The following is a 25,343-nucleotide window of genomic DNA, read 5'->3' on the forward strand; positions in this document are numbered from 1 at the left end:
CTCCCTGCTGGTGTAGTCGTCATGTTTCAGAGGGGACACAGGCGCTTCCCGCCCCAGAGGCCTGCTGTAGCTGTACTACAGGAGTCAGTCACTGCCTTGATCCAGTTACATCCTCTCTCATCTGTCTGCCCACAGGCTCAGCTGGCTATACACACAATCAACCAATCAAACAATTCAATAATGAATACTTTTTGTCTGACCATTTTTAAATGCACATGACTCGAGTGCGAGAACAGCAAAGCATTCAAAATCAAAATGGACACAAACACATAAGTCGTAGGCCTATTTCTATTTCCATTGTGGTCCTCTTTAGAGACAACCCAACCTCCACACCACAATGTCTTGAGACACAACCCAACCTCCACACCACAATGTCTTGAGACACAACCCAACCTCCACACCACAATGTCTTGAGACACAACCCAACCTCCACACCACAATGTCTTGAGACACAATCTCAACAGCTGATGGCATTACAACTCAGTGAGTGCTGCAGCCTAGCCTGTCTGGCCTTCGTCTAGTAGCATAGCAGGTGCTACAGTGGGTGTCTGAGATGCAAGCCGTGCTGTGGGAAACACACTCAGTGGTCTACAACAGCTGGTTCATTCATGGCTCTCTGTCTCCTAAGCCCCCGGGTGACATAGCATGTGCCCAGAAGGCATACTGTTAGCTAGATGTTAACACGCATTGGCCCTGCCGCCCTTCTCATTTGGCCCCTTGGCTTTGTCTTCAAACGCCTGGATGAGGTGGCATATTTGTTCTTTTGATTCCAGTTCCAGACGCTATTGTTTTGTCTGCGGATAAAGACCAATCCATAACAAGTCCCATTGATGACTGTTCAGCCAGGTATTCCCATCAGTGATCACTGCCTGAAGTGGTTTAGCTGTAAGGCGATTCCTTTGATCATTGTTGTCAGGGCCACGTAAGTGAACAGTGTTCAGAGGTATATGCATGACAATGACTGCACTAGTCAATGGAGTTGGCTGAAGCACATGCTGTTCTCGAGCCAGACGAGGCTAGAGAGAATGCTAGCCCTCTCTCTCGCTCGCTCTCCCCTCTCTCTCTCTCGCTCGCTCTCCCCTCCAGCCCCTAGTGGCCTCATTAGCCCAGACTCTGCCAGGGAACCAAGAGGAAACTACCTCTCCTCTCCGGTTTTAAACCCTCCTGTGCCCACTCTCATTCCTTTTCTCTCTCTGTCTCTCCATTTCTGCAAAACTAACCAGAATCTTTTGATCCCGGAGACCGGAACTCAGAAGTTCCTGAAGGGGGAAAGGGGGTCTATTTTGAGGACAAAGGGGATTAAATGGTGCATTTACTGCTTGTGGTGCGTCACCGTGAGGTTTGGCTGGAGATAATGTGGTGGATTGGTGGTGTTGAATGAATGGGAGAATAATGGCGTCCGGTTCGGCCCCATTCGTATGGCTCTCTGCTGCATTTCACAGCTAGCTCCAAGGCTACGCTATTGCTCATGATGTTGGCCACAGGCACTTTATCCTTTTTGGTGCACCGTGTCTTTCTTTCTCTTCATACACACTCTCTCTCCGCTCTCGCTCTCTCTTCCTTTGCCACTGTCAACCCCTCCCCCTCTCCCTGTCACCCTGGCTTTCATAGGGAGAGAAAGGCGGTGTCTAACCTCTGGCTACCTGCCCGTGTTCCTCATGTGAGCTGCCTGCTAGCAGCATCCTCATTATCAGCAGCAGCCTGATCTCCCGGTAGTTGTTTCCCCGGCAGGGCTACTAGCATCAGTGCCGCCTTGTCTTATTCCGAGTAGTAGACTAGTGCTCTACGATAGGAAGCTGAGCTGGTATGTGAAGTGTGTTTGTTGATGCAGATGTAGTATGTGCGTGCTCTCACCGCACTGCATCTTTGGTGCCAGGGAAGCCGCAGCAGAGCCAAAGAATAGAAGCCCCTTTGTTTTGATTTCTGACGCCGCTATTCATTCAGCGTACACAATCGTACCCACTGCCCTCCTAATTGGGACCAGAATGGAAGCATCAGAGACTGAATGGAACTGTCCCCCTTTTTTTCCCCTTGTTGTTTTGTTACTGTCCCCCGTTTCTCACACGCACACTCCTTTTTCCCCCGACGCAGGAAGACTTCTCACTAATCTATTGGAATGCCTACCAGAAATAAGGTCGTACAGAGTTGTAAGGAAAAGAGTGGGCAAGGTTGAGTAGACCTAAGAGACGTGACACACACGCACACAAACACACAGTGACTCACACGCACACACTACGCAGCCAGCCTCAATTTCTTGGCATCATGTCAAGTAAGCAGTTGCGGCGCTTTGCAGCGAGCAGTAGCAGACATATTGAATGGCGGAGGATGGCGATGGCTGCTGCGTCTCCCCGCTCTGCGTAGCGCCTCACAGCATGGTGTTGCAGCAGCACCACCTCTCTTCAGGTATTTTTCCGCTCTACCCCTGACCCCCTTCTTTACAGCTGCCGTCAGCTCTTTTATCTCTCTCTACTCCAGGGTTTTTATTTTGTTTCGCTCGTAGAGTTGTCCGTGACGGGGAAAAAAATAGGGCTGAGCTGCACGCTTTTCTGTGTAGTATATGATTGATTTATCATGCAACCTATTTTTATGCCCCTTCAGAGAAAATGTGTGCGTGGGAGCGAGCGGGGGAGCGACTAAATGAAAGGGAGAAAGCAGAGGGCAAAGCGAGACGTTCTTGCTGCAGGCAGCAGCCTCTGAGCTCTTGGCTGAGTTTCAGGTCTGCCTGATAAAATGGCGTTCCTTGCTGCTCGGCGGGCTTGAAGAGACCCAGAGAGGGGGGGGGGGGGGGGGGGGGGCGGCGTCAGAACCGCTGGTGCTGTTGTCCTCTTTCTCTCCTTCCTCTCACATATAAACAAAAACCTAACAGCCTTGCAGGTATATGGATTGACATTGTTTTGCTGATGGCAACACCCACAATGAGCTTTTCTATGTTAGGTTAGCGGTTAGCTAAACGGTGCCAAACCTACCAAAGCAAAAGCCTGCCGAAGACACGGACTCTCTCCCACACCCACACAGGGCTCTGTTGGAACGACTTCTAAAATATGCAAATCATGCAAAACCTCTTTGGTTGTTGTGGGCGCTGGCCACTGACATTAGCTGTTATGTGTACTGACTTTGATGCATTTGTTTCTCGAAGGCCATGAGGAAGTGATGGTGGTTGTGGTTCTGTTGTGGGTTTAAGATGTATGAAATAGTCCCGGTGAGTAACAATGGAGAGTTATGATCAATGTGGTATGGCGATATGTGTCCCTAAGTGAACAACGCCATAGAAAAGTTGTCCCAAATGGCACCCTATTCCCTTTTTATAGTGCACTACTTTTGAACAGAGCATATAGGGTACTTGCATAAGGATCCATGATGTGCTTACATAAGGATCACTCAGCCTAATGCACGCTGGTCTGTCACTGTGCATTGTGGGATGATGCGTCTTGGACGGGCAGCTCAGCTTGACCCTAGATGCCCCAGATGTTTTCTATTTGTGCAGTTTTGAGAGGGGGAGAGGTGGAACCGAACAGCCTGCTCACGTGTTTTTTTTCTCTCACCAAAAATGTAGTAGGAGAAACTTTTAATGGGAAATCTTTTGCAACATTGTTGGAAGTTAGGATTTGAGATGGGAATTTTGTGGTACCTCTGTGGTTCCACTTTCTAGGAAGTGTAGAACTGATTGCAGGTTGTGTGTGTGCATGTGTAGAGCTATATAGCCTACAGTGTGTGTCTGCCTTTCTACACACACACACACACACACACACACACACACACACACACACACACACACACTGACGACTCTTTGTGATAAGGCAGTCTGAGAAGAGGAGATAAGTATGTTGAGGGGAAAATTGCATTTGGAGGGACTCAGAGGCGTGTTGCGCAGTATCTTAAGCCTAACCACATATCTGTCAGTCAGTGTGTCTCAGACGGAAGCTAGTCCCCCCACTATTTGACAGGATTGTGTTGACCATAGCTTAATCTGTGATGGATAAACTCTAGGCAATTATGCAAATCACGGAACGATCTGATAGAATCCAATGGACTCCAATAGCGAGCTAATAGAAGGTAAGAATCTCTATTTGAAACGAGGTGATGACCAAATACGGCCTACCCAACTGTTTCACACACACGCATATTAATAAAACCTTCTGTGACGCGTCAAAGGAAAGCCGGAGGCTATACGTTTTCTAAATGTCTAGGACAACTTTGACATTGAGAATGCTTTTGTGTCATAGATAATATAGCTAGCAATGGGATACCTTTCTTTTTGATATGACAATTGATGAGCTTATTGGATTTGTGAATTACAAAAAACAAATAGATTATAGTACAGCCTTCAACAATGTGCCGTTTCGTAACAAAAGCAGGATTTGAGGTCAGTCTCATTTCTAGGCAGTCTGAATTTACTCGATTGAAATGAAAATTGGCCCCGACCCTGCTCTCAAGTAATGAAGGTGAGTGGGAACAGCAGTGTTCTTAGGTCCTCTCTGTAGATAAGACCAGTTTAGTGGTTTGCTTTGCATGGTGGTTGGTGGATCAATACCACCTCCTCCTCCTCTCCAGCAGCATTAATAAGGCCATTGGTTAGCTGCCTCTCATTGATTCATTGCGGCCTCATGGCACGAAATTAGCCTATTATTAGTTGTTACCAAGACTGGTTTCTCTCATCGGTATTAGTGAGAGTATTGTGTGTCTGTAGGCTGAGGCTATGTTGCACAGTGTGGGCTCGACTTACACTACCGTTCAAAAGTTTGGGTTCACTTAGAAATGTCCTTGTTTTTGAAAGAAAAGCAACAACAAAAAATTGTCCATTTAAAATAACATCAAATTGATCAGAAATACAGTGTAGACATTGTTAATGTTGTAAACGGCTATTGTAGCTGGAAACGTAGATATTCCATAAAAATCTTTAAAAAATCTGACGTTTATCAACAACCATCACTCCTGTGTTCCAATGGCACGTTGTGTTAGCGAATTCAAGTTTATCATTTTAAAAGGCTAATTGATCATTAGAAAACCCTTTTTGCAATGTTTGCACACCTGAAAACTGTTGTTCTGATTTAAAGAAGCAATAAAACTGGCCTTTAGATGAGTTGAGTATCTGCAGCATCAGCATTTGTGGGTTCGATTACAGGCTCAAAATGGCCACAAAGAATTTTCTTCTGAAACCCATCAGTCTACTCTTGTTCTGAGAAATGAAGGCTATTCCACTCACCAGTCACAATGTCAACAGTGAAGAGGTGACTCCGGGATGCTGGCCTTCTAAGCAGAGTTCCTCTGTCCAGTGTTTGTTATTTTGCCCATCTTAATCTTTTATTTTTATTGGCCAGTCTGAGATAAGGCGTTTTCTTTGCAGCTCTGCTTTAGAAGGCCAGCATTGCGGAGTCACCTCTTCACTGTTGACGTTGAGAAAGGTGTTTTGCGGGTACTATTTAATGAAGCTGCCAGTTGAGGACTTGTGAGGCGTCTGTTTCTCAAACTAGTCACTCTAATGTACTTGTCCTCTTACTCAGTTGTGCACCGGGGCCTCCGACTCCTCTTTCTATTCTGGTTAGAGGCATTTTGCGCTGTTCTGTGAAGGGAGTAGTACACAGCGTTGTACAAGATTTCTTGGCAATTTCTCACATGGAATAGCCTTCATTTCTCAGAACAAGAATAGACTGACGAGAAACAAAAACAAGGACATTTCTAAGTGACCCAAACTTTTGAACGGTAGTGTATATCATGTTTTTCTCCCTCTTCTGGTGTGAGGACATATATTAATAGGAGCATTTTTTTGTGTTCTGGTTATTATGCTGTTTTATGATTTATTTTCTTAGTTTTTTCAGTGTGTGTGTGAAGGAAAGAAATATAGAATTGAAGAGGGCAGAGTTTTAATGTGCGTACTCTGCAGTCTCCACAGTGTCGGAGTGTAGCTGTGTCTAGCAGCCCAGACCTGGTAGTGCTTTGTGGGGACCTGCTGGAGCATAGAGAGTGATAGATGAGGAGCCATCTTGGTTTCATTTCAATAAATGAGCAGCTTTCCACTTGGGCTTCCCTTCACGGCCACAGCTAGGGGAGACTAATGGGCCTCTCAGTTCAAGGGGAGGGAAGGAGGGAGAGGGAGAGAGCAGGTGGGAGGGAGGGAGGGAGGGTTCCATTTCACCCACTCACCTAGAGTAAGGAAGGAGGGCTAGTGGGAGTGAAAGTAGGAGAGGGAGGGCTCCTATCTCTCACCCAGTCACTCCACATCTGACTGCACCAAAGCAGGAATATATGGATATGCCATAGCTAATAGGATACGGGGCATGGTCTGCTGTACATTCTGATTATGGCAGGCATCTGGAGAACAGACCAGGAGAGCGTGACCATTGCTCTCCTCTCACTGCTGCCAAGTCGGATGGTAACAATTTAACCAACCAAGGAGATACAGTAGTACAATGACTTCCTCCAGGAGCTGAGGGAGTTTATTACATGGTGTTCTCTCTGTTTCTCTGTCTCTCTCTCAAATGTTTTCTCCTGGTTAAATAAATACATATTTCTCTCTTTTTCTCCTCCAGACCTGCCCTTCCAGAGTGGTCCTGGTGCCCAGCATGAGAATCCCCACTGGGGAGCCTTACCACCAGCCACCGACCGCAGCAGCAGCACCACCAGTAGTAGCTGGGATCAAGTGATCATCGACGGGAGCGACACCGAGGCCTGGCCCTCCATCAGTCGCAGCAGCGTCAGCCGACCAGTGAATCCTCCAGAATGTGCCACAGCCGTTGACTGTACGAACCCAGAGACCAGCAGCAACATGAGCATGGCCGCGGGGGCTACTAGCCAGCAGGCCCACTACCCCTCCTCTCTCAAAGCTAACGTCGCTAACGTAGCTAGCATGATGCAGCCTAGCGGTGGCCAGGGAGTTGGAGCCATCGGCAGCAGGGGCTGGGGCTCCGGACCAGGCCCCATCCCCATGGGCCCCACTGAGGGAGCCAAACCCGACGGCCTTGGGCCCAACCTGGGTCGGAGTGGAGGAGCACCCAGCTGGAACTCCCAGCCCAGCTTTAGCCTGAACCTGAACCCCAACGCCAACCCCTCGGCCTGGCCCGTGCTGGGGCAAGAGGGGGCTGGAGGTAGCCCGAACCCTGCCTCACTACCACCCAACGGTATCCTGGGCAATGGGAGCCTGGGAGGGGACGAGAACAACAGCAGCAGCACCTGGGGAGGCATGATGAGCCCTGATGCCCCGTCCTCCAATAAGAATGTGTCTTTCAGCAGCATGGAACACCCCAACCTTAACACTGACGGACAAAACAGCCACCACACTAAGCAGCCCCTCAGCCCCATCCACGGGCTACCCGGCTGGGGAGGCCAGTCCCCTACTGAGTCCTCCCAGCTCAACGGAGACGCAGGGAGCTCCGTCTGGGGCAACGAAGACACCAAGACATCCGCTAACTCCTCCAAGAACTCAGGCTGGGACTCAGCACCCTCCGGAGGCATGTCCGGCTGGGGCCACTCTGGCAGTGGAGAAGGAGGCTGGGGAGGAGACTGGGGGAAGCACAGCGGTGGAGGAGAGGTCAAAGGAGGCTGGGATTCCTCAGATGGCCCAGCCCAGGACCAGCAGGTGAGCTCCTGGGGCCAGCCAACCCCGGCCCCGGCTAGTGAGGGTAGCGGGAGCGGTGGCAGCGAGGGGCACATCCATCGCAGGGATCAGACTGGCAGCGAGGACGGAGGTCCTCCTCCCCTGCCTCGGCAGGACCTGGACCCCCGTGTGCTCTGCAACACAGGCTGGGGCCAGACGCCCGTCCGCCAGCACACCTCCTGGGAGATGGAGGAGCAGCGTGCCGCCAACGATAGGAAGACCAGCGAGATGAGGGGAGGCGGTGGAGGGGACACATGGAGGGGCTCCAACAGCCCCTCTTCTGGATCCCCACCGGACCCCCGGAACGGGGGAGCCAACCCCAGCCTGGGACCATCTCAGAGGCCAGGCTCAGGGGGCCCCGGAGGCAAGAGTGAGGGACCTTCAGGCTGGGGAGGCCCTCCACCCTCAAGCTGGGGGGAGCAGCCTGTCAACAAGGCCCCCAACGGTTCCGTCAGTGGCTGGGGGGACCCCATGGCCCGAGGCCCCAATACCACAAACAATGGCCCAAAGAGTGAAGGTCAATCCTGGGGTGTCCCTGAGGAGAAGTCCTCCCCTACCTGGGACGACGGGCCAGCCAAGACCCAGCAGAACCAAACCCAGAGCTGGGGAGAGGGGCCCAAGTCCTCCTCCCACGGCTGGGGCTCCGGCCACGGAAGTGGCAGCAATGGATCCAACGGCTCCAACGGCGGAGAGTGGAGGGAACCGGCCGAGGTGAAGAAGAATGGGTCCTCCAGCCACATGTGGGAAGGAGGAAATGGACGAGGAGGAGGAGGGTGGAAGGACAGCCCCAGAGGGGGTGGAGGAAATGGGGGCGGCTGGGGGTCGAAGCCTGCCCCTGCTGTTGGTGGCTGGGGGGAGCCCCAGAACCAGCATCCCAACGGCCCAGCACCAGGATGGGGCTCCAAGCCCCAGGAATGCCCCAGCGGCCCAGCACCAGGATGGGGCTCCAAGCCCCAGGAAAGCCCCAGCGGCCCAGCACCAGGATGGGGCTCCAAGCCCCAGGAAAGCCCCAGCGGCCCAGCACCAGGATGGGGCTCCAAGCCCCAGGAAAGCCCCAGCGGCCCAGCACCAGGATGGGGCTCCAAGCCCCAGGAAAGCCCCAGCAGCCCAGCACCAGGATGGGGCTCCAAGCCTCAGGAAAGCCCCATCTGCAATAGTGGAGGAGGTGGACCAGGAGGAGGCAGCATGGGGTCCTGGGGCGGCCCTGCATCTGTAAGGCAGAGTTCCAACCCCGGCTGGGGCCCGGGGAGCTCCGGAGCCAAACCCGACCCAGCGATGGAGCCCACTGGCTGGGAGGAACCCTCTCCTCCCTCCATCCGCCGCAAGATGGAGATCGATGACGGCACGTCCACCTGGGGAGACCCCAGCGCCTACAACAAGACCGTGAATATGTGGGACCGCAACAACCCCACTGGAGGTAACGGTAACCAAGGGAACAACTCCACCCAGCCGCCGACCAGCAAGAGTAGCGGAGGCTTGACCATCAACAACAGCCACAACAACCACTCCTCCGTCCCCCCTAGCAACAACAATCACCACCACATGAACCACCACCACCTGCACCACGGACAGCCCCCGCCACACAGCCAGCACCACGGCAACAACAATGGATCCGCCAACACCGCCGCCCCGCACCAGGGCGGAGGACCCCAGGGCAGACCACCTATGGCTAACCCAGGTAAGAAACTGACCCCATTCACTGTCTGAAATGTCTGTTAAACTGGTTATCATGCACCTCTGTAATGTATTGTGGTATTAGCCCTGTGATTAACCTATACTGGAAAGACTGCAAGTGACAGACTTATGTCGTATGTCTAAGGATATATCCAACGTTCAAGTATATATTTTGTCATTGAATATTAGTGCAGTGCCATTAACCGAAATGTTTTATTAATCGTTTTTAAGCAACTAATTGAGCGACATGGTTCAATGATTTAAATTCCATTTTGTTTGGGGGTTTTCTGTGAGCTCAATGCGCACACAGCACAGTTTCTTTAGATATGGAACAGACGAAGCCCGAGCTGTGCGATGTGGGAGGGAGTTTGGTAATTACCTACAGTGATCATAATCCATTGGGTGCCTACTTGTCCGGTCTGTTTCTTTTACACCTGCTACATAAGAGACAGAAGAATGTGTGATCAAGAGTGATAGAGAGCAAGTTGCATAGCAGTTCTCTAACTGAAAATACATGATCTAAATGATTGATAGTTGGTATTCAGCAGTCGTGCCTTATTCACTTTGAAGAACTACTAAAATAGTGATTTTTGTCAGACAATACAGGCATCAGCTCTATAGAGATGAGATAATGACTTGGAATTAAACAATAGTCATCAAATAAAACACACAACAAGTGAGATATTTGAGTAAAGTCATGTGAATGAAGGTTAATAGGTGATAAGCAGTAATGGACAGTCACTACCATCATGGGACTTTTATTTATTGTTTTATTGTGTGTTACAGCATTTAACCCACATAATGCGTAGTGCATTTCATGTAAAATTATTGGAATTGAAAATGTGTTTAATCGAAACCGAAACAACCTCAAAAAGCACTAATCGCTCAGCATTATTGAACATGCACAATGCCGGGGCTTTTCAAAGCACCCCACTGCAAAGACAAAAGCTTCAGTGAAAGCTGACTGTGGCAGGAAGGCACTGTTCTTGCTAAAAGGCCAGTGCCCCCTGCTGTTACTCTATGTACAACCCCAGTAACCAGAGACTGATCAGCCAGGCTTGGCACACACTGCTCTGGACTGCCTGCTTTACAGTCCTCCTCAGTGGACTCAGCCAGCTCGGACAAGAGGGTCTGGGAACTGGGCCAGGAATTAAACAGTCATGGCTGCCGTCCTCCTCCTCCCCCCCCCCCCCCTTCTTTGCCTTCCTCTCCCCCCCCCCCTTCTCTGCCTTCCTCTCTCCCCCCCTTCTCTGCCTTCCTCTCTCCCCCCCTTCTCTGCCTTCCTCTCTCCCCCCCTTCTCTGCCTTCCTCTCTCCCTCCCCTTCTCTGACTTCCTCTCTCCCTCCCCTTCTCTGCCTTCCTCTCTCCCTCCCCTTCTCTGCCTTCCTCTCTCCCTCCCCTTCTCTGCCTTCCTCTCTCCCTCCCCTTCTCTGACTTCCTCTCTCCCTCCCCTTCTCTGCCTTCCTCTCTCCCTCCCCTTCTCTGACTTCCTCTCTCCCTCCCCTTCTCTGCCTTCCTCTCTCCCTCCCCTTCTCTGCCTTCCTCTCCCCCTCCCCTTCTCTGCCTTCCTCTCTCCCCCTTCTCTGCCTTCCTATGGGCCTTGGTCAAAAGTAGTGCACTATATAAAGAATAGGGTGCCATTTGGTACATAACGATACTGCCTCTGATTAACATGTAACAACTTGGCTCACTGTTTTACGAGGAAAAGCCTGAGGATTGAGAGTACAACGGGGTGTAGAGCAAGTGAATGAATGGAAGCTAGCACACACTGTTCCTCAGTAGTTTTATGGTTCCATTTTCATCAGTAATGGAACCAGTTGGCTGGCAGTAAAACTAGACTGCCAGACTGCAATTACTAACAATATGTCAGATCACTGTTTGCTGGTCTTGTAAGTGAATATACTTGCAATTGTGTTGCACACACAACTTTAAAGCATACATTATAAATATGTCCTCTCCCAGGCTGGGGGGAGCTGCCCAGTGTCCAGCAGCCCAAGCCAGAGCCGGCGTGGGGGGAGCCCGCTGGCCCCTCTCCTGCAGTGGACAACGGCACCTCTGCCTGGGGCAAACCCCCTGGTGTTCCTGGAGGCTGGGGCGATGGAGGGCACGAGCCCAATGGACCCTACAGGAGGGGAAACAACGGACCCTCTGGACCTGCACCCTGCAAGCCAGGTTAGGACCACACGCCGTTGGTGTACGAACATGGTCAACACTCATCAGTAAACAACAACAAAAATAATACGCTATTGTGTTTGTATGCATCTGAAAGTTTCTGTTAAAGATTTGCTTTTCTAGATGTCTTGAATAACATTGTGTCACTAGAGGTTTCCCTGGTTGCATGCTTTGATCAATGTGGCAGTTCTTGTTTGTGCTTTTTAAATAATTGTTATACAAGAAGGCAAGCAAGAAATGAAGGGACTTGTGTGACAATACTGGCACCAAGTGGTTGCATTGCCAATTGCACGCAAAGGGGTTGCCCTTTGATCTTTGCAAGCAGTCAAAACTCAAATCAAAGTGTATTGGTCCCATGCACATGGTACAGTTAAATTCTTGCTTGTCAACGTGCTACTCCAGACTGCAGTATATTGGTTCAGCAGAAACACAGATACTGAGGTTAGCTTGAGACTATTGTTTGGCACTGAAGTCAGGTGTCAGATTTCAGTGAACTAGCTATATTACAAGAAGGCACTTACTAAATAATTTTGAATTAGTATTTAACTCTACAACATTAACATCTACCCTGCACTACTCCTCATCCAGCCCTCAAATCTATGCAAGATGGTTGGGGAGGTGGGAGGGAGGAGGAGATGGGCATGTCTTCTGGCCAATGGGATGCTGATGCCGGAGATGTGTGGAACAGCCCCGCCTCCCAGGAGAACAGCTCCTCCTGTAACTCGTGGGGCCAGCCACCCAAGAAGGGCCCGACCAAGGGCAAGATGGGCAACCAGCCAGACGAAGCCTGGATCATGAACCGTCTCATCAAGCAGCTCACTGACATGGGTTTCCCGGTATGAATGTGATACATTTTGCAATGTCAGAATCAGACCTGGTTTCATACTATTTTATATATTTCAATGACCTTTTCTCCAGCCTCCTTGGGGGGGGGGGGGGGGGGGTTACAGTTTTGTGATTATTTTGTCCATTAAGCCAGGCAAGTTCAGTCAAGCACAGTATTTGAAAAGATTTGAAATTGTTTCAGAATCCATGTATTTAAATGCATGTACAGTTGAAGTCGGAGGTTTACATACACTTAGGTTGGAGTCAGTAAAAGTAGTTTTTCAACCACTTCAACTGTATTGTTAACAAACTATAGTTTTGGCAAGTCTGATAGGACATCTACTTTGTGCATGACACAAGTAATTTTTCCAACAATTGTTTACAGACAGATTATTTCACTTATAATTCACGTTCACAATTCCAGTCAGTCAAAGTTTACATACACTAAGTTGACTGTGCCTTTAAACAGCTTGGAAAATTCCAGAAAATGATGTCATGGCTTTAGAAGCTTCTGATTGGCTAATTGGCATCATTTGGAGGTGTACCTGTGGATTTAGGCCTACCTTCAAACTCAGTGCCTCTTTGCTTGACATCATGGGAAAATCAAAAGAAATCAGCCAAGACCTCAGAAAAAAAGTCTGGTTCATCCTTGGGAGCAATTTCCAAACGCCTGAAGGTACCACGTTCATCTGTACAAACAATAGTACGCAAGTATAAACACCATGAGAGTATGCAGCCATCATACCGCTCAGGAAGGAGACTCGTTCTGTCTCCTAGAGATGAATGTACTTTGGTACGAAAAGTGCAAATCAATCCCAGAACAACAGCAAAGGACCTTGTGAAGATGCTGGAGGAAACAGGTACAAAAGTATCTATATCCACAGTAAAACGAGTCCTATATCGACATAACCTGAAAGGCCGCTCAGCAAGGAAGAAGCCACTGCTCCAAAACCACCATAAAAAAGCCAGACTATGGTTTGCAACTGCACATGGGGACAAAGATTGTACTTTTTGGAGAAATGTCCTCTGGTCTGATGAAACAAAAATAGAACTGTTTGGCCATAATGACCATCGTTATGTTTGGAGGAAAAAGGGGGAGGTTTGCAAGCTGAAGACACCATCCCAACTGTGAAGCACGGGGGTGGCAGCATCATGTTGTGGGGGTGCTTTGCTGCAGGAGGGACTGGTGCACTTCACAAAATAGATGGCATCATGAGGAAGGAAAATGACATGGATATATTGAAGCAACATCACAAGACATCAGTCAGGAAGTTAGTGGTCGCAAATGGGTCTTCCAAATGGACAATGACCCCAAGCATACTTCCAAAGTTGTGGCAAAATGGCTTAAGGACAACAAAGTCAAGGTATTGGAATGGCCATCACAAAGCACAGGGCAGAACTGAAAAAGTGTGTGCGAGCAAGGAGGCCTACAAACCTGACTCAGTTACACCAGCTCTGTCAGGAGGAATGGGCCAAAATTCACCCAACTTATTGTGGGAAGCTTGTGGAAGGCTACCCAAAACGTTTGACCCAGGTTAAACAATTTAAAGGCAATGCTACCAAATACTAATTGAGTGTATGTAAACTTCCGACTTCAACTGTATCAAGCATGAAGTCAGTGTGTAGTATAGTTGAGGTTGTCACTGATTTGGTGTCTCATGTTGTCATTGTGTTAGAGGGATCCTGCTGAGGAGGCTCTGAAGAGCAACAACATGAACCTGGACCAGGCCATGAGTAGGTTTTCCCTCTGTGTGTGTCTGACTGTGTGTGTGTGTGTCTGACTGTGTGTGTGTGTGTCTGACTGTGTGTGTGTGTGTGTCTGACTGTGTGTGTGTGTCTGACTGTGACTGTGTGTGTCTGACTGTGACTGTGTGTGTCTGACTGTGACTGTGTGTGACTGTGTGTGACTGTGTGTGTCTGACTGTGTGACTGTGTGACTGTGTGTCTGACTGTGACTGTGTGACTGTGTGTCTGACTGTGTGACTGTGTCTGACTGTGTGTCTGACTGTGTGTCTGTGTGTCTGACTGTGTGTCTGTGTGTCTGACGGTGTGTCTGTGTGTCTGACTGTGTGTCTGTGTGTCTGACTGTGTGTGTCTGACTGTGTGTGTCTGACTGTGTGTGTGTGTCTGACTGTGTGTGCGTCTGACTGTGTGTGCGTCTGACTGTGTGTGCGTCTGACTGTGTGTGCGTCTGACTGTGTGTGCGTCTGGCTGTGTGTGCGTCTGGCTGTGTGTGCGTCTGGCTGTGTGTGCGTCTGGCTGTGTGTGCGTCTGGCTGTGTGTGCGTCTGGCTGTGTGTGCGTCTGGCTGTGTGTGCGTCTGGCTGTGTGTGCGTCTGACTGTGACTGTGTGTCTGTGTGTCTGACTGTGACTGTGTGTGTCTGCCTGTGACTGTGTGTGTCTGACTGTGTGACTGTGTGTGTCTGACTGTGTGTGTGTGTCTGACTGTGTGTGTCTGACTGTGTGTGTCTGACTGTGTGTGTGTGTCTGACTGTGTGTGTGACTGACTGACTGACTGTGTGTGTGTGTCTGACTGACTGACTGTGTGTGTGACTGACTGACTGTGTGTGTGTCTGACTGACTGACTGACTGTGTGTGTGTCTGACTGACTGACTGTGTGTGTGTCTGACTGACTGACTGTGTTTGTGTCTGACTGGCGGACTGACTGTGTGTGTGTCTGACTGACTGACTGTGTGTGTGTGTCTGACTGACTGACTGACTGTGTGTGTCTGACTGACTGTGTGTGTGTCTGACTGACTGTGTGTGTGTCTGACTGACTGTGTGTGTGTCTGACTGACTGTGTGTGTGTCTGACTGACTGTGTGTGTGTCTGACTGACTGTGTGTGTGTCTGACTGACTGTGTGTGTGTCTGACTGACTGTGTGTGTGTGTCTGACTGACTGACTGACTGTGTGTGTGTCTGACTGACTGACTGACTGTGTGTGTGTCTGGCTGACTGTGTGTGTGTCTGACTGACTGTGTGTGTGTCTGACTGACTGTGTGTGTGTCTGACTGACTGTGTGTGTGTCTGACTGACTGTGTGTGTGTCTGACTGACTGTGTGTGTGTCTGACTGACTGTGTGTGTGTCTGACTGACTGACTGTGTGTGTGTGTCTGACTGACTGTGTGTGTGACTGACTGTGTGTCTGACTGACTGACTGTGTGTCTGACTGACTCTGTGTGACTGACTGACTGTCTGTCTGTCTGTCTCTGACTGTGTGTGTGTCTGACTGTGTGTGTCTGACTGTGTGTGTGTGTCTGACTGTGTGTGTGTGTGTCTGACTGTGTGTCTGACTGTGTGTGTGTCTGACTGTGTGTGTGTCTGACTGTGTGTGTGTGTCTGACTGTGTGTGTGTGTCTGACTGTGTGTGTGTGTCTGACTGTGTGTGTGTCTGACTGTGTGTGTGTGTCTGACTGTGTGTGTGTCTGAGTGTGTGTGTGTGTCTGACTGTGTGTGTGTGTGTGTCTGACTGTGTGTGTGTGTGTGTGTGTCTGACTGACTGACTGTGTGTGTGTGTCTGACTGTGTGTGTGTGTGTCTGACTGTGTGTGTGTGTCTGACTGTGTGTGTGTGTGTCTGACTGTGTGTGTGTGTCTGACTGTGTGTGTGTGTCTGACTGTGTGTGTGTGTGTCTGACTGTGTGTGTGTGTGTGTCTGACTGTGTGTGTGTGTGTGTGTCTGACTGTGTGTGTGTGTGTCTGACTGTGTGTGTGTGTGTGTCTGACTGTGTGTGTGTGTGTCTGACTGACTGTGTGTGTGTGTCTGACTGTGTGTGTCTGACTGTGTGTGTGTGTCTGACTGTGTGTGTGTGTGTCTGACTGTGTGTGTGTGTGTCTGACTGTGTGTGTCTGACTATGTGTGTGTGTGTGTGTCTGACTGTGTGTGTCTGACTGTGTGTGTGTGTGTGTGTCTGACTGTGTGTGTCTGACTGTGTGTGTCTGACTGTGTGTGTCTGACTGTGTGTGTGTGTCTGACTGTGTGTGTGTGTGTCTGACTGTGTGTGTGTGTGTCTGACTGTGTGTGTCTGACTGTGTGTGTCTGACTGTGTGTGTGTGTGTCTGACTGTGTGTGTGTGTGTCTGACTGTGTGTGTGTGTGTCTGACTGTGTGTGTGTGTCTGACTGTGTGTGTGTGTCTGACTGTGTGTGTGTGTCTGACTGTGTGTCTGACTGACTGACTGTGTGTGTCTGACTGACTGACTGACTGTGTGTGTGTCTGTCTGACTGACTGTGTGTGTCTGTCTGACTGACTGACTGTGTGTCTGACTGACTGTGTGTGTGTGTCTGACTGACTGTGTGTGTATCTGACTGACTGTGTGTGTCTGACTGACTGACTGTCTGTCTGTCTGTGTGACTGTGTGTGTCTGTGTGTGCATGACTGACTTACTGACTGACTGTGTGTCTGACTGACTGTGTGTCTGACTGACTGTGTGTGTCTGACTGACTGTGTGTCTGACTGACTGTGTGTCTGACTGACTGTGTGTGTCTGACTGACTGTGTGTGTGTGACTGACTGACTGACTGACTGTGTGTGTCTGACTGACTGACTGTGTGTGTGTGTCTGACTGTGTGTGTGTGTGACTGACTGTGTGTGTGTGACTGACTGTGTGTGTGTGACTGACTGTGTGTGTTTGACTGACTGTGTGTTTGTGACTGACTGTGTGTGTGTGTCTGTGACTGACTGTGTGTGTGTGTCTGACTGACTGACTGTGTGTGTTTGTGTGTGTCTGACTGACTGTGTGTCTGACTGTGTGTGTGTGTGTCTGACTGACTGTGTGTCTGACTGACTGTGTGTCTGACTGACTGACTGACTGTGTGTGTGTCTGACTGACTGACTGTGTGTGTGCCTGACTGACTGACTGACTGTGTGTGTGTCTGACTGACTGTGTGTGTGACTGACTGTGTGTGTGTGACTGACTGACTGTGTGTGTGTCTGACTGACTGTGTGTGTGTCTGACTGACTGTGTGTGTCTGACTGACTGTGTGTGTCTGACTGACTGTGTGTGTCTGACTGACTGTGTGTGTGTCTGACTGACTGTGTGTGTGTCTGACTGACTGTGTGTGTGTCTGACTGACTGTGTGTCTGACTGACTGACTGTGTGTGTGTGTCTGACTGTGTGTGTGTGTCTGACTGACTGACTGTGTGTGTGTCTGACTGACGGACTGACTGTGTTTGTGTCTGACTGACTGTGTGTGTGTCTGACTGACGGACTGACTGTGTGTGTGTCTGACTGACTGACTGACTGTGTGTGTGTCTGACTGACTGTGTGTGTGTCTGACTGACTGTGTGTGTGTCTGACTGACTGACTGACTGTGTGTGTGTCTGACTGACTGTGTGTGTGTCTGACTGACTGTGTGTGTGTCTGACTGACTGTGTGTGTGTCTGACTGACTGTGTGTGTGTCTGACTGACTGTGTGTGTGTGTGTCTGACTGACTGACTGACTGTGTCTGGCTGACTGTGTGTGTGTCTGACTGACTGTGTGTGTGTCTGACTGACTGTGTGTGTGTCTGACTGACTGTGTGTGTGTCTGACTGACTGTGTGTGTCTGACTGACTGTGTGTGTGTGTGACTGACTGTGTGTGTGACTGACTGACTGTGTGTCTGACTGACTGACTGTGTGTCTGACTGACTGACTGTGTGTCTGACTGACTCTGTGTGACTGACTGACTCTGTCTGTCTGTCTGACTGTGTGTGTGTGTGTGTGTGCATGACTGACTGACTGTGTGTGTGTCTGACTGTGTGTGTGTGTCTGACTGTGTGTGTGTGTGTCTGACTGTGTGTGTGTGTGTCTGACTGTGTGTGTGTGTGTGTCTGACTGTGTGTGTCTGACTGTGTGTGTGTGTGTCTGACTGTGTGTGTGTGTGTGTCTGACTGTGTGTGTGTGTGTGTGTCTGACTGTGTGTGTGTGTGTGTCTGACTCTGTGTTTGTCTGACTGTGTGTGTGTGTCTGTCTGACTGTGTGTGTGTCTGTCTGACTGTGTGTGTGTCTGTCTGACTGTGTGTGTGTGTGTGTCTGACTGTGTGTGTGTGTCTGACTGTGTGTGTGTGTGTCTGACTGTGTGTGTGTGTGTCTGACTGTGTGTGTGTGTGTGTCTGACTGTGTGTGTGTGTGTGTGTCTGACTGTGTGTGTGTCTGACTGTGTGTGTGTCTGACTGACTGACTGTGTGTCTGTCTGACTGTGTGTGTGTGTGTCTGACTGTGTGTGTGTGTCTGACTGTGTGTGTGTGTGTCTGACTGTGTGTGTGTGTGTCTGACTGTGTGTGTGTGTGTCTGACTGTGTGTGTGTGTGTCTGACTGTGTGTGTGTGTCTGACTGTGTGTGTGTGTGTCTGACTGTGTGTGTGTGTCTGACTGTGTGTGTGTGTGTCTGACTGTGTGTGTGTGTGTCTGACTGTGTGTGTGTGTCTGACTGTGTGTGTGTGTCTGACTGTGTGTGTGTGTGTCTGACTGTGTGTGTGTGTGACTGACTGACTGTGTGTCTGACTGACTGACTGTGTGTGTCTGACTGACTGACTGTGTGTGTGTCTGACTGACTGACTGACTGTCTGTGTGTCTGTCTGACTGACTGACTGTGTGTCTGACTGACTGACTGTGTGTCTGACTGACTGACTGTGTGTCTGACTGACTGACTGTGTGTGTGTGTGTGTCTGACTGACTGTGTGTGTGTATCTGACTGACTGTGTGTGTCTGACTGACTGACTGTCTGTCTGTCTGTGTGACTGTGTGTGTCTGTGTGTGCATGACTGACTTACTGACTGACTGTGTGTCTGACTGACTGTGTGTGTGTCTGACTGACTGTGTGTGTGTCTGTCTGACTGTGTGTGTGTCTCTGTCTGACTGACTGACTGTGTGTGTGCCTGTCTGACTGTGTGTCTGACTGACTGTGTGTGTGTCTGACTGACTGTGTGTGTGTCTGACTGACTGTGTGTGTGTGTGTCTGACTGACTGTGTGTGTGTGTGTCTGACTGTGTGTCTGACTGACTGTGTGTGTCTGACTGACTGTGTGTGTCTGACTGACTGTGTGTGTCTGACTGACTGTGTGTGTCTGACTGACTGTGTGTGTCTGACTGTGTGTGTGTGACTGTGTGTGTGTGACTGACTGACTGACTGACTGACTGTGTGTGTCTGACTGACTGACTGTGTGTGTGTCTGACTGTGTGTGTGTCTCTGTCTGACTGACTGACTGTGTGTGTGTCTGACTGTGTGTGTGACTGACTGTGTGTGTGTGACTGACTGTGTGTTTGTGACTGACTGTGTGTGTGTGTCTGTGACTGACTGTGTGTGTCTGACTGACTGACTGTGTGTGTGTGTCTGACTGACTGACTGTTTGTGTGTGTCTGACTGACTGTGTGTCTGACTGACTGTGTGTCTGACTGTGTGTGTGTGTGTGTGTGTCTGACTGACTGTGTGTCTGACTGACTGTGTCTGACTGACTGTGTGTGTGTGTCTGACTGACTGGTGTGTCTGACTGACTGACTGTGTGTGTGTCTGACTGACTGACTGTGTGTTTTTCTGACTGACTGTGTGTGTGTGTCTGACTGACTGTGTGTGTCTGACTGACTGTGTGTGTCTGACTGACTGTGTGTGTCTGACTGACTGTGTGTGTCTGACTGACTGTGTGTGTCTGACTGACTGTGTGTCTGACTGACTGACTGTGTGTCTGACTGACTGTGTGTGTGACTGACTGACTGTGTGTCTGACTGACTGTGTGTGTGTCTGACTGACTGTGTGTGTGTCTGTCTGACTGTGTGTGTGTCTCTGTCTGACTGACTGACTGTGTGTCTGACTGACTGTGTGTGTGTCTGACTGACTGTGTGTGTGTGTGTGTGTGTGTCTGACTGTGTGTGTCTGACTGTGTGTGTCTGACTGTGTGTGTCTGACTGTGTGTGTCTGACTGTGTGTGTGTGTGTGTCTGACTATGTGTGTGTCTGACTGTGTGTGTGTCTGATTGTGTGTGTGTTTGTGTGTCTTGACTGTGTGTGTGTCTGACTGTGTGTGTGTCTGACTGTGTGTGTGTCTGACTGTGTGTGTGTGTGTCTGACTGTGTGTGTGTGTGTCTGACTGTGTGTGTGTTTGTGTGTCTTGACTGTGTGTGTGTCTTGACTGTGTGTGTGTCTGACTGTGTGTGTGTCTGACTGTGTGTGTGTGTCTGACTGTGTGTGTGTGTCTGACTGTGTGTGTGTCTGACTGTGTGTGTGTCTGACTGTGTGTGTGTTTGTGTGTCTTGACTGTGTGTGTGTCTTGACTGTGTGTGTGTCTTGACTGTGTGTGTGTCTGACTGTGTGTGTGTGTCTGACTGTGTGTGTGTCTGACTGTGTGTGTGTCTGACTGTGTGTGTGTCTGACTGTGTGCGTGTCTGACTGTGTGTGTGTCTGACTGTGTGTGTGTCTGACTGTGTGTGTGTCTGACTGTGTGTGTGTCTGACTGTGTGTGTGTGTGTCTGACTGTGTGTGTCTGACTGTGTGTGTCTGACTGTGTGTGTCTGACTGTGTGTGTCTGACTGTGTCTGACTGTGTGTGTCTGACTGGTGTGTGTGTGGGTCTGACTGTGTGTGTCTGTGTTGGGCTGACTGACTGACTGCGTGTGTGGGGGTCTGTGTATCCGTATTCCATACTTATCTGATCTTTCTCTCTCCCAAGGTGCTTTGTTGGAGAAGAAGACTGAACTGGACAAGCGGGGAATGGGCATGTCAGACTACAACAACGGGATGAACAAGCCGTTGGGTTGTCGTCCTCAGGCCCTCTCCAAAGACCCCTCCTCGGACCGCAGCCCATTCCTAGACAAGGTACTATATGAATGCCACTAGCATTGTATCAGGAATCAACAGAAGTTCTGTCCATACGATAGAAAGACAGCTAGTGAAAGGCATGTCCATTGACGAAGGATTAAACCACACACACACCTGCCAATGAAAATGGAATGGTGAAAATAGTTTTGAGGTTTTCAGTCCCACCTTTTCTTATTACTGGGGTTGGGATTATGAGAAGTTTACATCCTTTGTAAAACGTGCCATACAAAAAAAGTGATTAACTGAAATGATTTACTGACTGACTGATCTCGTCTCCCCTCCTCCCTGGTTCCAGGACGGTGGTCTGTCAGATGACGCCCCCCCCTCACCGTTTCTGCCTTCTCCCGTCAGCCTGAAGCTCCCCCTGGTTAACAACCTGCAGCCTGGGCTGGCCCTGGGCTCCCCGGGGCTCAACATGCAGAACTTAAATAACAGACAGGTAAGGGGGGTGAAAGGCATGCGCTGCACCTGTAGAGGACAAGGAGTCAGGATCAAAGTCTCGTAATGAGGTAGCCCTTCCTGCGGTTTACTGTTAAGACGTTGGTTCAGATCCCGTCTGTGACGCATACATACACACAAATAAATTTAGCAAAAAAAGAGTTTATTTTCAACAAACCTTTTTTTACTTTACCTTTATTTAACTAGGCAAGTCAGTTAAGAACAAATTCTTATTTTCAATGACGGCCTAGGAACAGTGGGTTAACTGCCTGTTCAGGGGCAGAACGACAGATTTGTACATTGTCAGCTCGGGGATTTGAACTTGCAACCTTCCGGTTACTAGTCCAACGCTCTAACCACTAGGCTACCCTGTCGCCCCAACCCTAACAACCTACTTAACATGTGTAAAATATTTGTATGAACATAAGATTCAACAACTGAGACATAAACTGAACAAGTTCCACAGACATGTGACTAACAGCAATGGAATGATGTGTCCCTGAACAAAGGGGGGTTCAAAATCAAAAGTAACAGTCAGTATCTGGTGTGGCCACCAGCTGCATTAAGTACTGCAGTGCATCTCCTCATGGACTGCACCAGATTTGCCAGTTCTTGCTATGAGATGTTACCCCACACTTCCACCAAGGCACCTGCAAGTTCCCGGACATTTCTGGGGGGAATGGCCCTAGCCCTCACCCTCCGATCCAACAGGTCCCAGACGTGCTCAATGGGATTGAGATCCGGGTTCTTCGCTGGCCATGGCAGAACACTGACATTCCTGTCTTGCAGGAAATCATGCACAGAACGAGCAGTATGGCTGGTGGCATTGTCATGCTGGAGGGTCATGTCAGGATGAACCTGCAGGAAGGGTACCACATGAGGAAGGAGGATGTCTTCCCTGTAACGCACAGTGCTGAAATTGCCTGCAATGACAACAAGCTCCGTCCGATGATGCTGTGACACTGCCCCAGACCATGACGGACCCTCCACCTCTAAATCGATCCTGCTCCAGAGTACAGGCCTCGGTATAACGCTCATTCCTTCGACGTTTAAACGCGAATCTGACAACCACCCCTGGGTGAGACAAAACAGCGACTAATCAGTGAAGAGCACTTTTTGCCAGTATTGTCTGGTCCTGCGACGGTGGGTTTGTGCCCATAGGTGACATTGTTGCCGGTGAGTTCTGGTTGAGGACCTAACTTACAGCAGGCCTACAAGCCCTCCGTCCAGCCTCTCTCAGCCTATTGCGGACAGTCTGAGCAGTGATCGAGGGACTGTGCGTTCCTGGTGTAACTCGGGCAGTTGTTGTTGCCATCCTGTACCTGTCCCGCAGGTGTGATGTTCAGATGTACCAATCCTGTGCAGGTGTTGTTACACGTGGTCTGCCACTGCGAGGACAATCAGCTGTCTGTCCTGTCTCCATGTAGCGCTGTCTTAGTCGTCTCACAGTACGGACATTGCAATTTGTTGCCCTGGCCACATCTGCAGTCCTCATGCCTCTTTGCAGCATTTCTAAGGCAAGTTCACGCAGATGAGCAGGGACCCTGGGCATCTTTCAATGTTTTTCAGAGTCTGTGTAAAGGCCTCTGTGTCCTAAGTTTTCATAACTGTGACTTTAATTGCCTACCATCTGTAAGCTGTTAGTGTCTTAACGACCGTTCCACAGGTGCATGTTCATTAATTATTTATGGTTCCTTGAACAAGCATGGAAACAGTGTTTAAACCCTTTACAATGAAGATCTGTGAAGTTATTTGGATTTTTACAAATTATCTTTGAAAGTCAGGGTCCTGAAAAAGAGAAGTTTATTTTTTTGCTGAGTTCAGGTATACACACACCCACAAACACTTTTACTGTAAATAAGTATACAGTAGCACCCACACATACACATTATGCTTACATGACAATCTCACTAACTCACTCACACACGAACAAACCCATTGCCAGAAGCTGGAGAATATAGGGGCCTCGAGAGAACAGTTCGGATGTAGTTGAGAATTCCATTCAGCTTGCCACCACTCTGTCTCAAGTGTCGGTAACCTTGCATGGGAGAGCCCATTGATATTGACTAGAAAATAAGAGTCCTTGAAAGCCCAACAAAGCACTGTAACTCTGTCATAACAGTATTGAATTGAACAACTTCTTGCCTGACACTGAACAAAATTCTCTTTACCTGACCTGTGTCCCATTTTTCCTTTTATTGGCATATTGCCGGAGGCATTTAAAGAGCACTATCATTTAATCACGATCACCATTTAATTCAACTGAATGCACTCCAAATGTGCCAGTTTCTCCAGTATTGGTCAGTGGTTTGATAAGGTAGACCTTAGGTTTTCAACTATTTTCTTTCAAATGGACCCTGGATGATTTGGAAAGTGATGGAGAAATAAGCTGATCACTACAGTAGTGTCTTTATTTGTGGTTTCTCTGAGACTGTGAGCAAATACCAGAGTTGTGTATTGTGAGGGACATCCTATTCATCGGCTGTCTGTAGGGAATGAGTGGATTGAGTGATTGCCATGTCAACTCTTATGGACATTTAGTCATTTCCTCTCTTGTGTGTGTGTGTGTGTCTAGATGCAGAGTGGAATGTTGGGCAGTAGTGGAGCAGCACTATCCCGGGCCATGCAGCAGCCTCCTCCTCAGCCGTCAGTGCCGCCTCTCGGCTCCTCCCAGCCTAGTCTACGCGCTCAAGTGCCTCAGTTTCTCACCCCTCAGGTACATACACTATACCTCAGCCAAGTTTCTCTCCGTACACACACCACCTCGGTTTCTCTCCCCCAGCCCCAGGCTCTCCTCAGGACTCCTTTACTCTGTTTGAAGATACTTTGAGGTGTTCTGACCAACTCATTTCCTCTATCTGTCTCCTTGTCATCCCCCCCAGGTTCAAGCACAGCTCTTGCAGTTTGCTGCAAAAAACATTGGTCTGAACCCTGCACTTTTAACCTCACCAATAAACCCTCAACAAATGACCCTGTTGTACCAACTTCAGCAACTGCAAATGGTGAGTGAAAGCCAAAGGCCCCTGACTGCATTAGAAACAAGGTTCGTACGAACAGAACCAGACAGGATGGGCCGGTCTGCATTAGAAACAGGGTTCATACGAACAGAACCAGACAGGATGGGCCGGTCTGCATTAGAAACAGGGTTCATACGAACAGAACCAGACAGGATGGGCCGGTCTGCATTAGAAACAGGGTCCGTACTAACAGAACCAGACAGGATGGGCCGGTCTGCATTAGAAACAGGGTTCATACGAACAGAACCAGACAGGATGGGCCGGTCTGCATTAGAAACAGGGTCCGTACTAACAGAACCAGACAGGATGGGCCGGTCTGCATTAGAAACAGGGTTCATACGAACAGAACCAGACAGGATGGGCCGGTCTGCATTAGAAACAGGGTTCATACGAACAGAACCAGACAGGATGGGCCGGTCTGCATTAGAAACAGGGTCCGTACTAACAGAACCAGACAGGATGGGCCGGTCTGCATTAGAAACAGGGTCCGTACTAACAGAACCAGACAGGATGGGCCGGTCTGCATTAGAAACAGGGTCCGTACTAACAGAACCAGACAGGATGGGCCGGTCTGCATTAGAAACAGGGTCCGTACTAACAGAACCAGACAGGATGGGCCGGTCTGCATTAGAAACAGGGTTCGTACTAACAGAACCAGACAGGATGGGCCGGTCTGCATTAGAAACAGGGTTCATACGAACAGAACCAGACAGGATGGGCCGGTCTGCATTAGAAACAGGGTGCGTACTAACTGAACCAGACAGGATGGGCCGGTCTGCATTAGAAACAGGGTTCATACGAACAGAACCAGACAGGATGGGCCGGTCTGCATTAGAAACA

At 49.5% G+C, this 25,343-nt stretch overlaps 1 protein-coding gene across 8 annotated transcripts in view; it reads left to right on the forward strand.

The window, feature by feature from the left end:
* tnrc6c2 (trinucleotide repeat containing adaptor 6C2) overlaps positions 1 to 25,343 on the forward strand; it is an 80,037-nt gene that overhangs the window by 35,932 nt on the left and 18,762 nt on the right. For 4 of the 8 annotated variants that reach the window (XM_036949496.2, XM_036949497.2, XM_090204661.1 and 1 more), the window contains 8 exons: positions 6,528 to 9,269; positions 11,228 to 11,437; positions 12,026 to 12,273; positions 13,939 to 13,996; positions 20,900 to 21,045; positions 21,344 to 21,487; positions 24,062 to 24,202; positions 24,369 to 24,488. In XM_036949496.2, coding sequence (XP_036805391.2) covers positions 6,528 to 9,269; positions 11,228 to 11,437; positions 12,026 to 12,273; positions 13,939 to 13,996; positions 20,900 to 21,045; positions 21,344 to 21,487; positions 24,062 to 24,202; positions 24,369 to 24,488 — 3,809 coding nt within the window. Of the gene's footprint in view, positions 1 to 2,205; positions 2,404 to 3,817; positions 4,054 to 6,527; positions 9,270 to 11,227; positions 11,438 to 12,025; positions 12,274 to 13,938; positions 13,997 to 20,899; positions 21,046 to 21,343; positions 21,488 to 24,061; positions 24,203 to 24,368; positions 24,489 to 25,343 lie in introns of those variants that run through there. The other 4 variants (XM_036949498.2, XM_090204659.1, XM_036949499.2 and 1 more) reach the window with 2 other exon arrangements.

The sequence above is a fragment of the Oncorhynchus mykiss genome, chromosome 17 (genome assembly GCF_057628025.1).
Source record: "Oncorhynchus mykiss isolate SJ-2025 chromosome 17, ASM5762802v1, whole genome shotgun sequence".
Taxonomy (NCBI): Eukaryota; Metazoa; Chordata; class Actinopteri; order Salmoniformes; family Salmonidae; genus Oncorhynchus; species Oncorhynchus mykiss.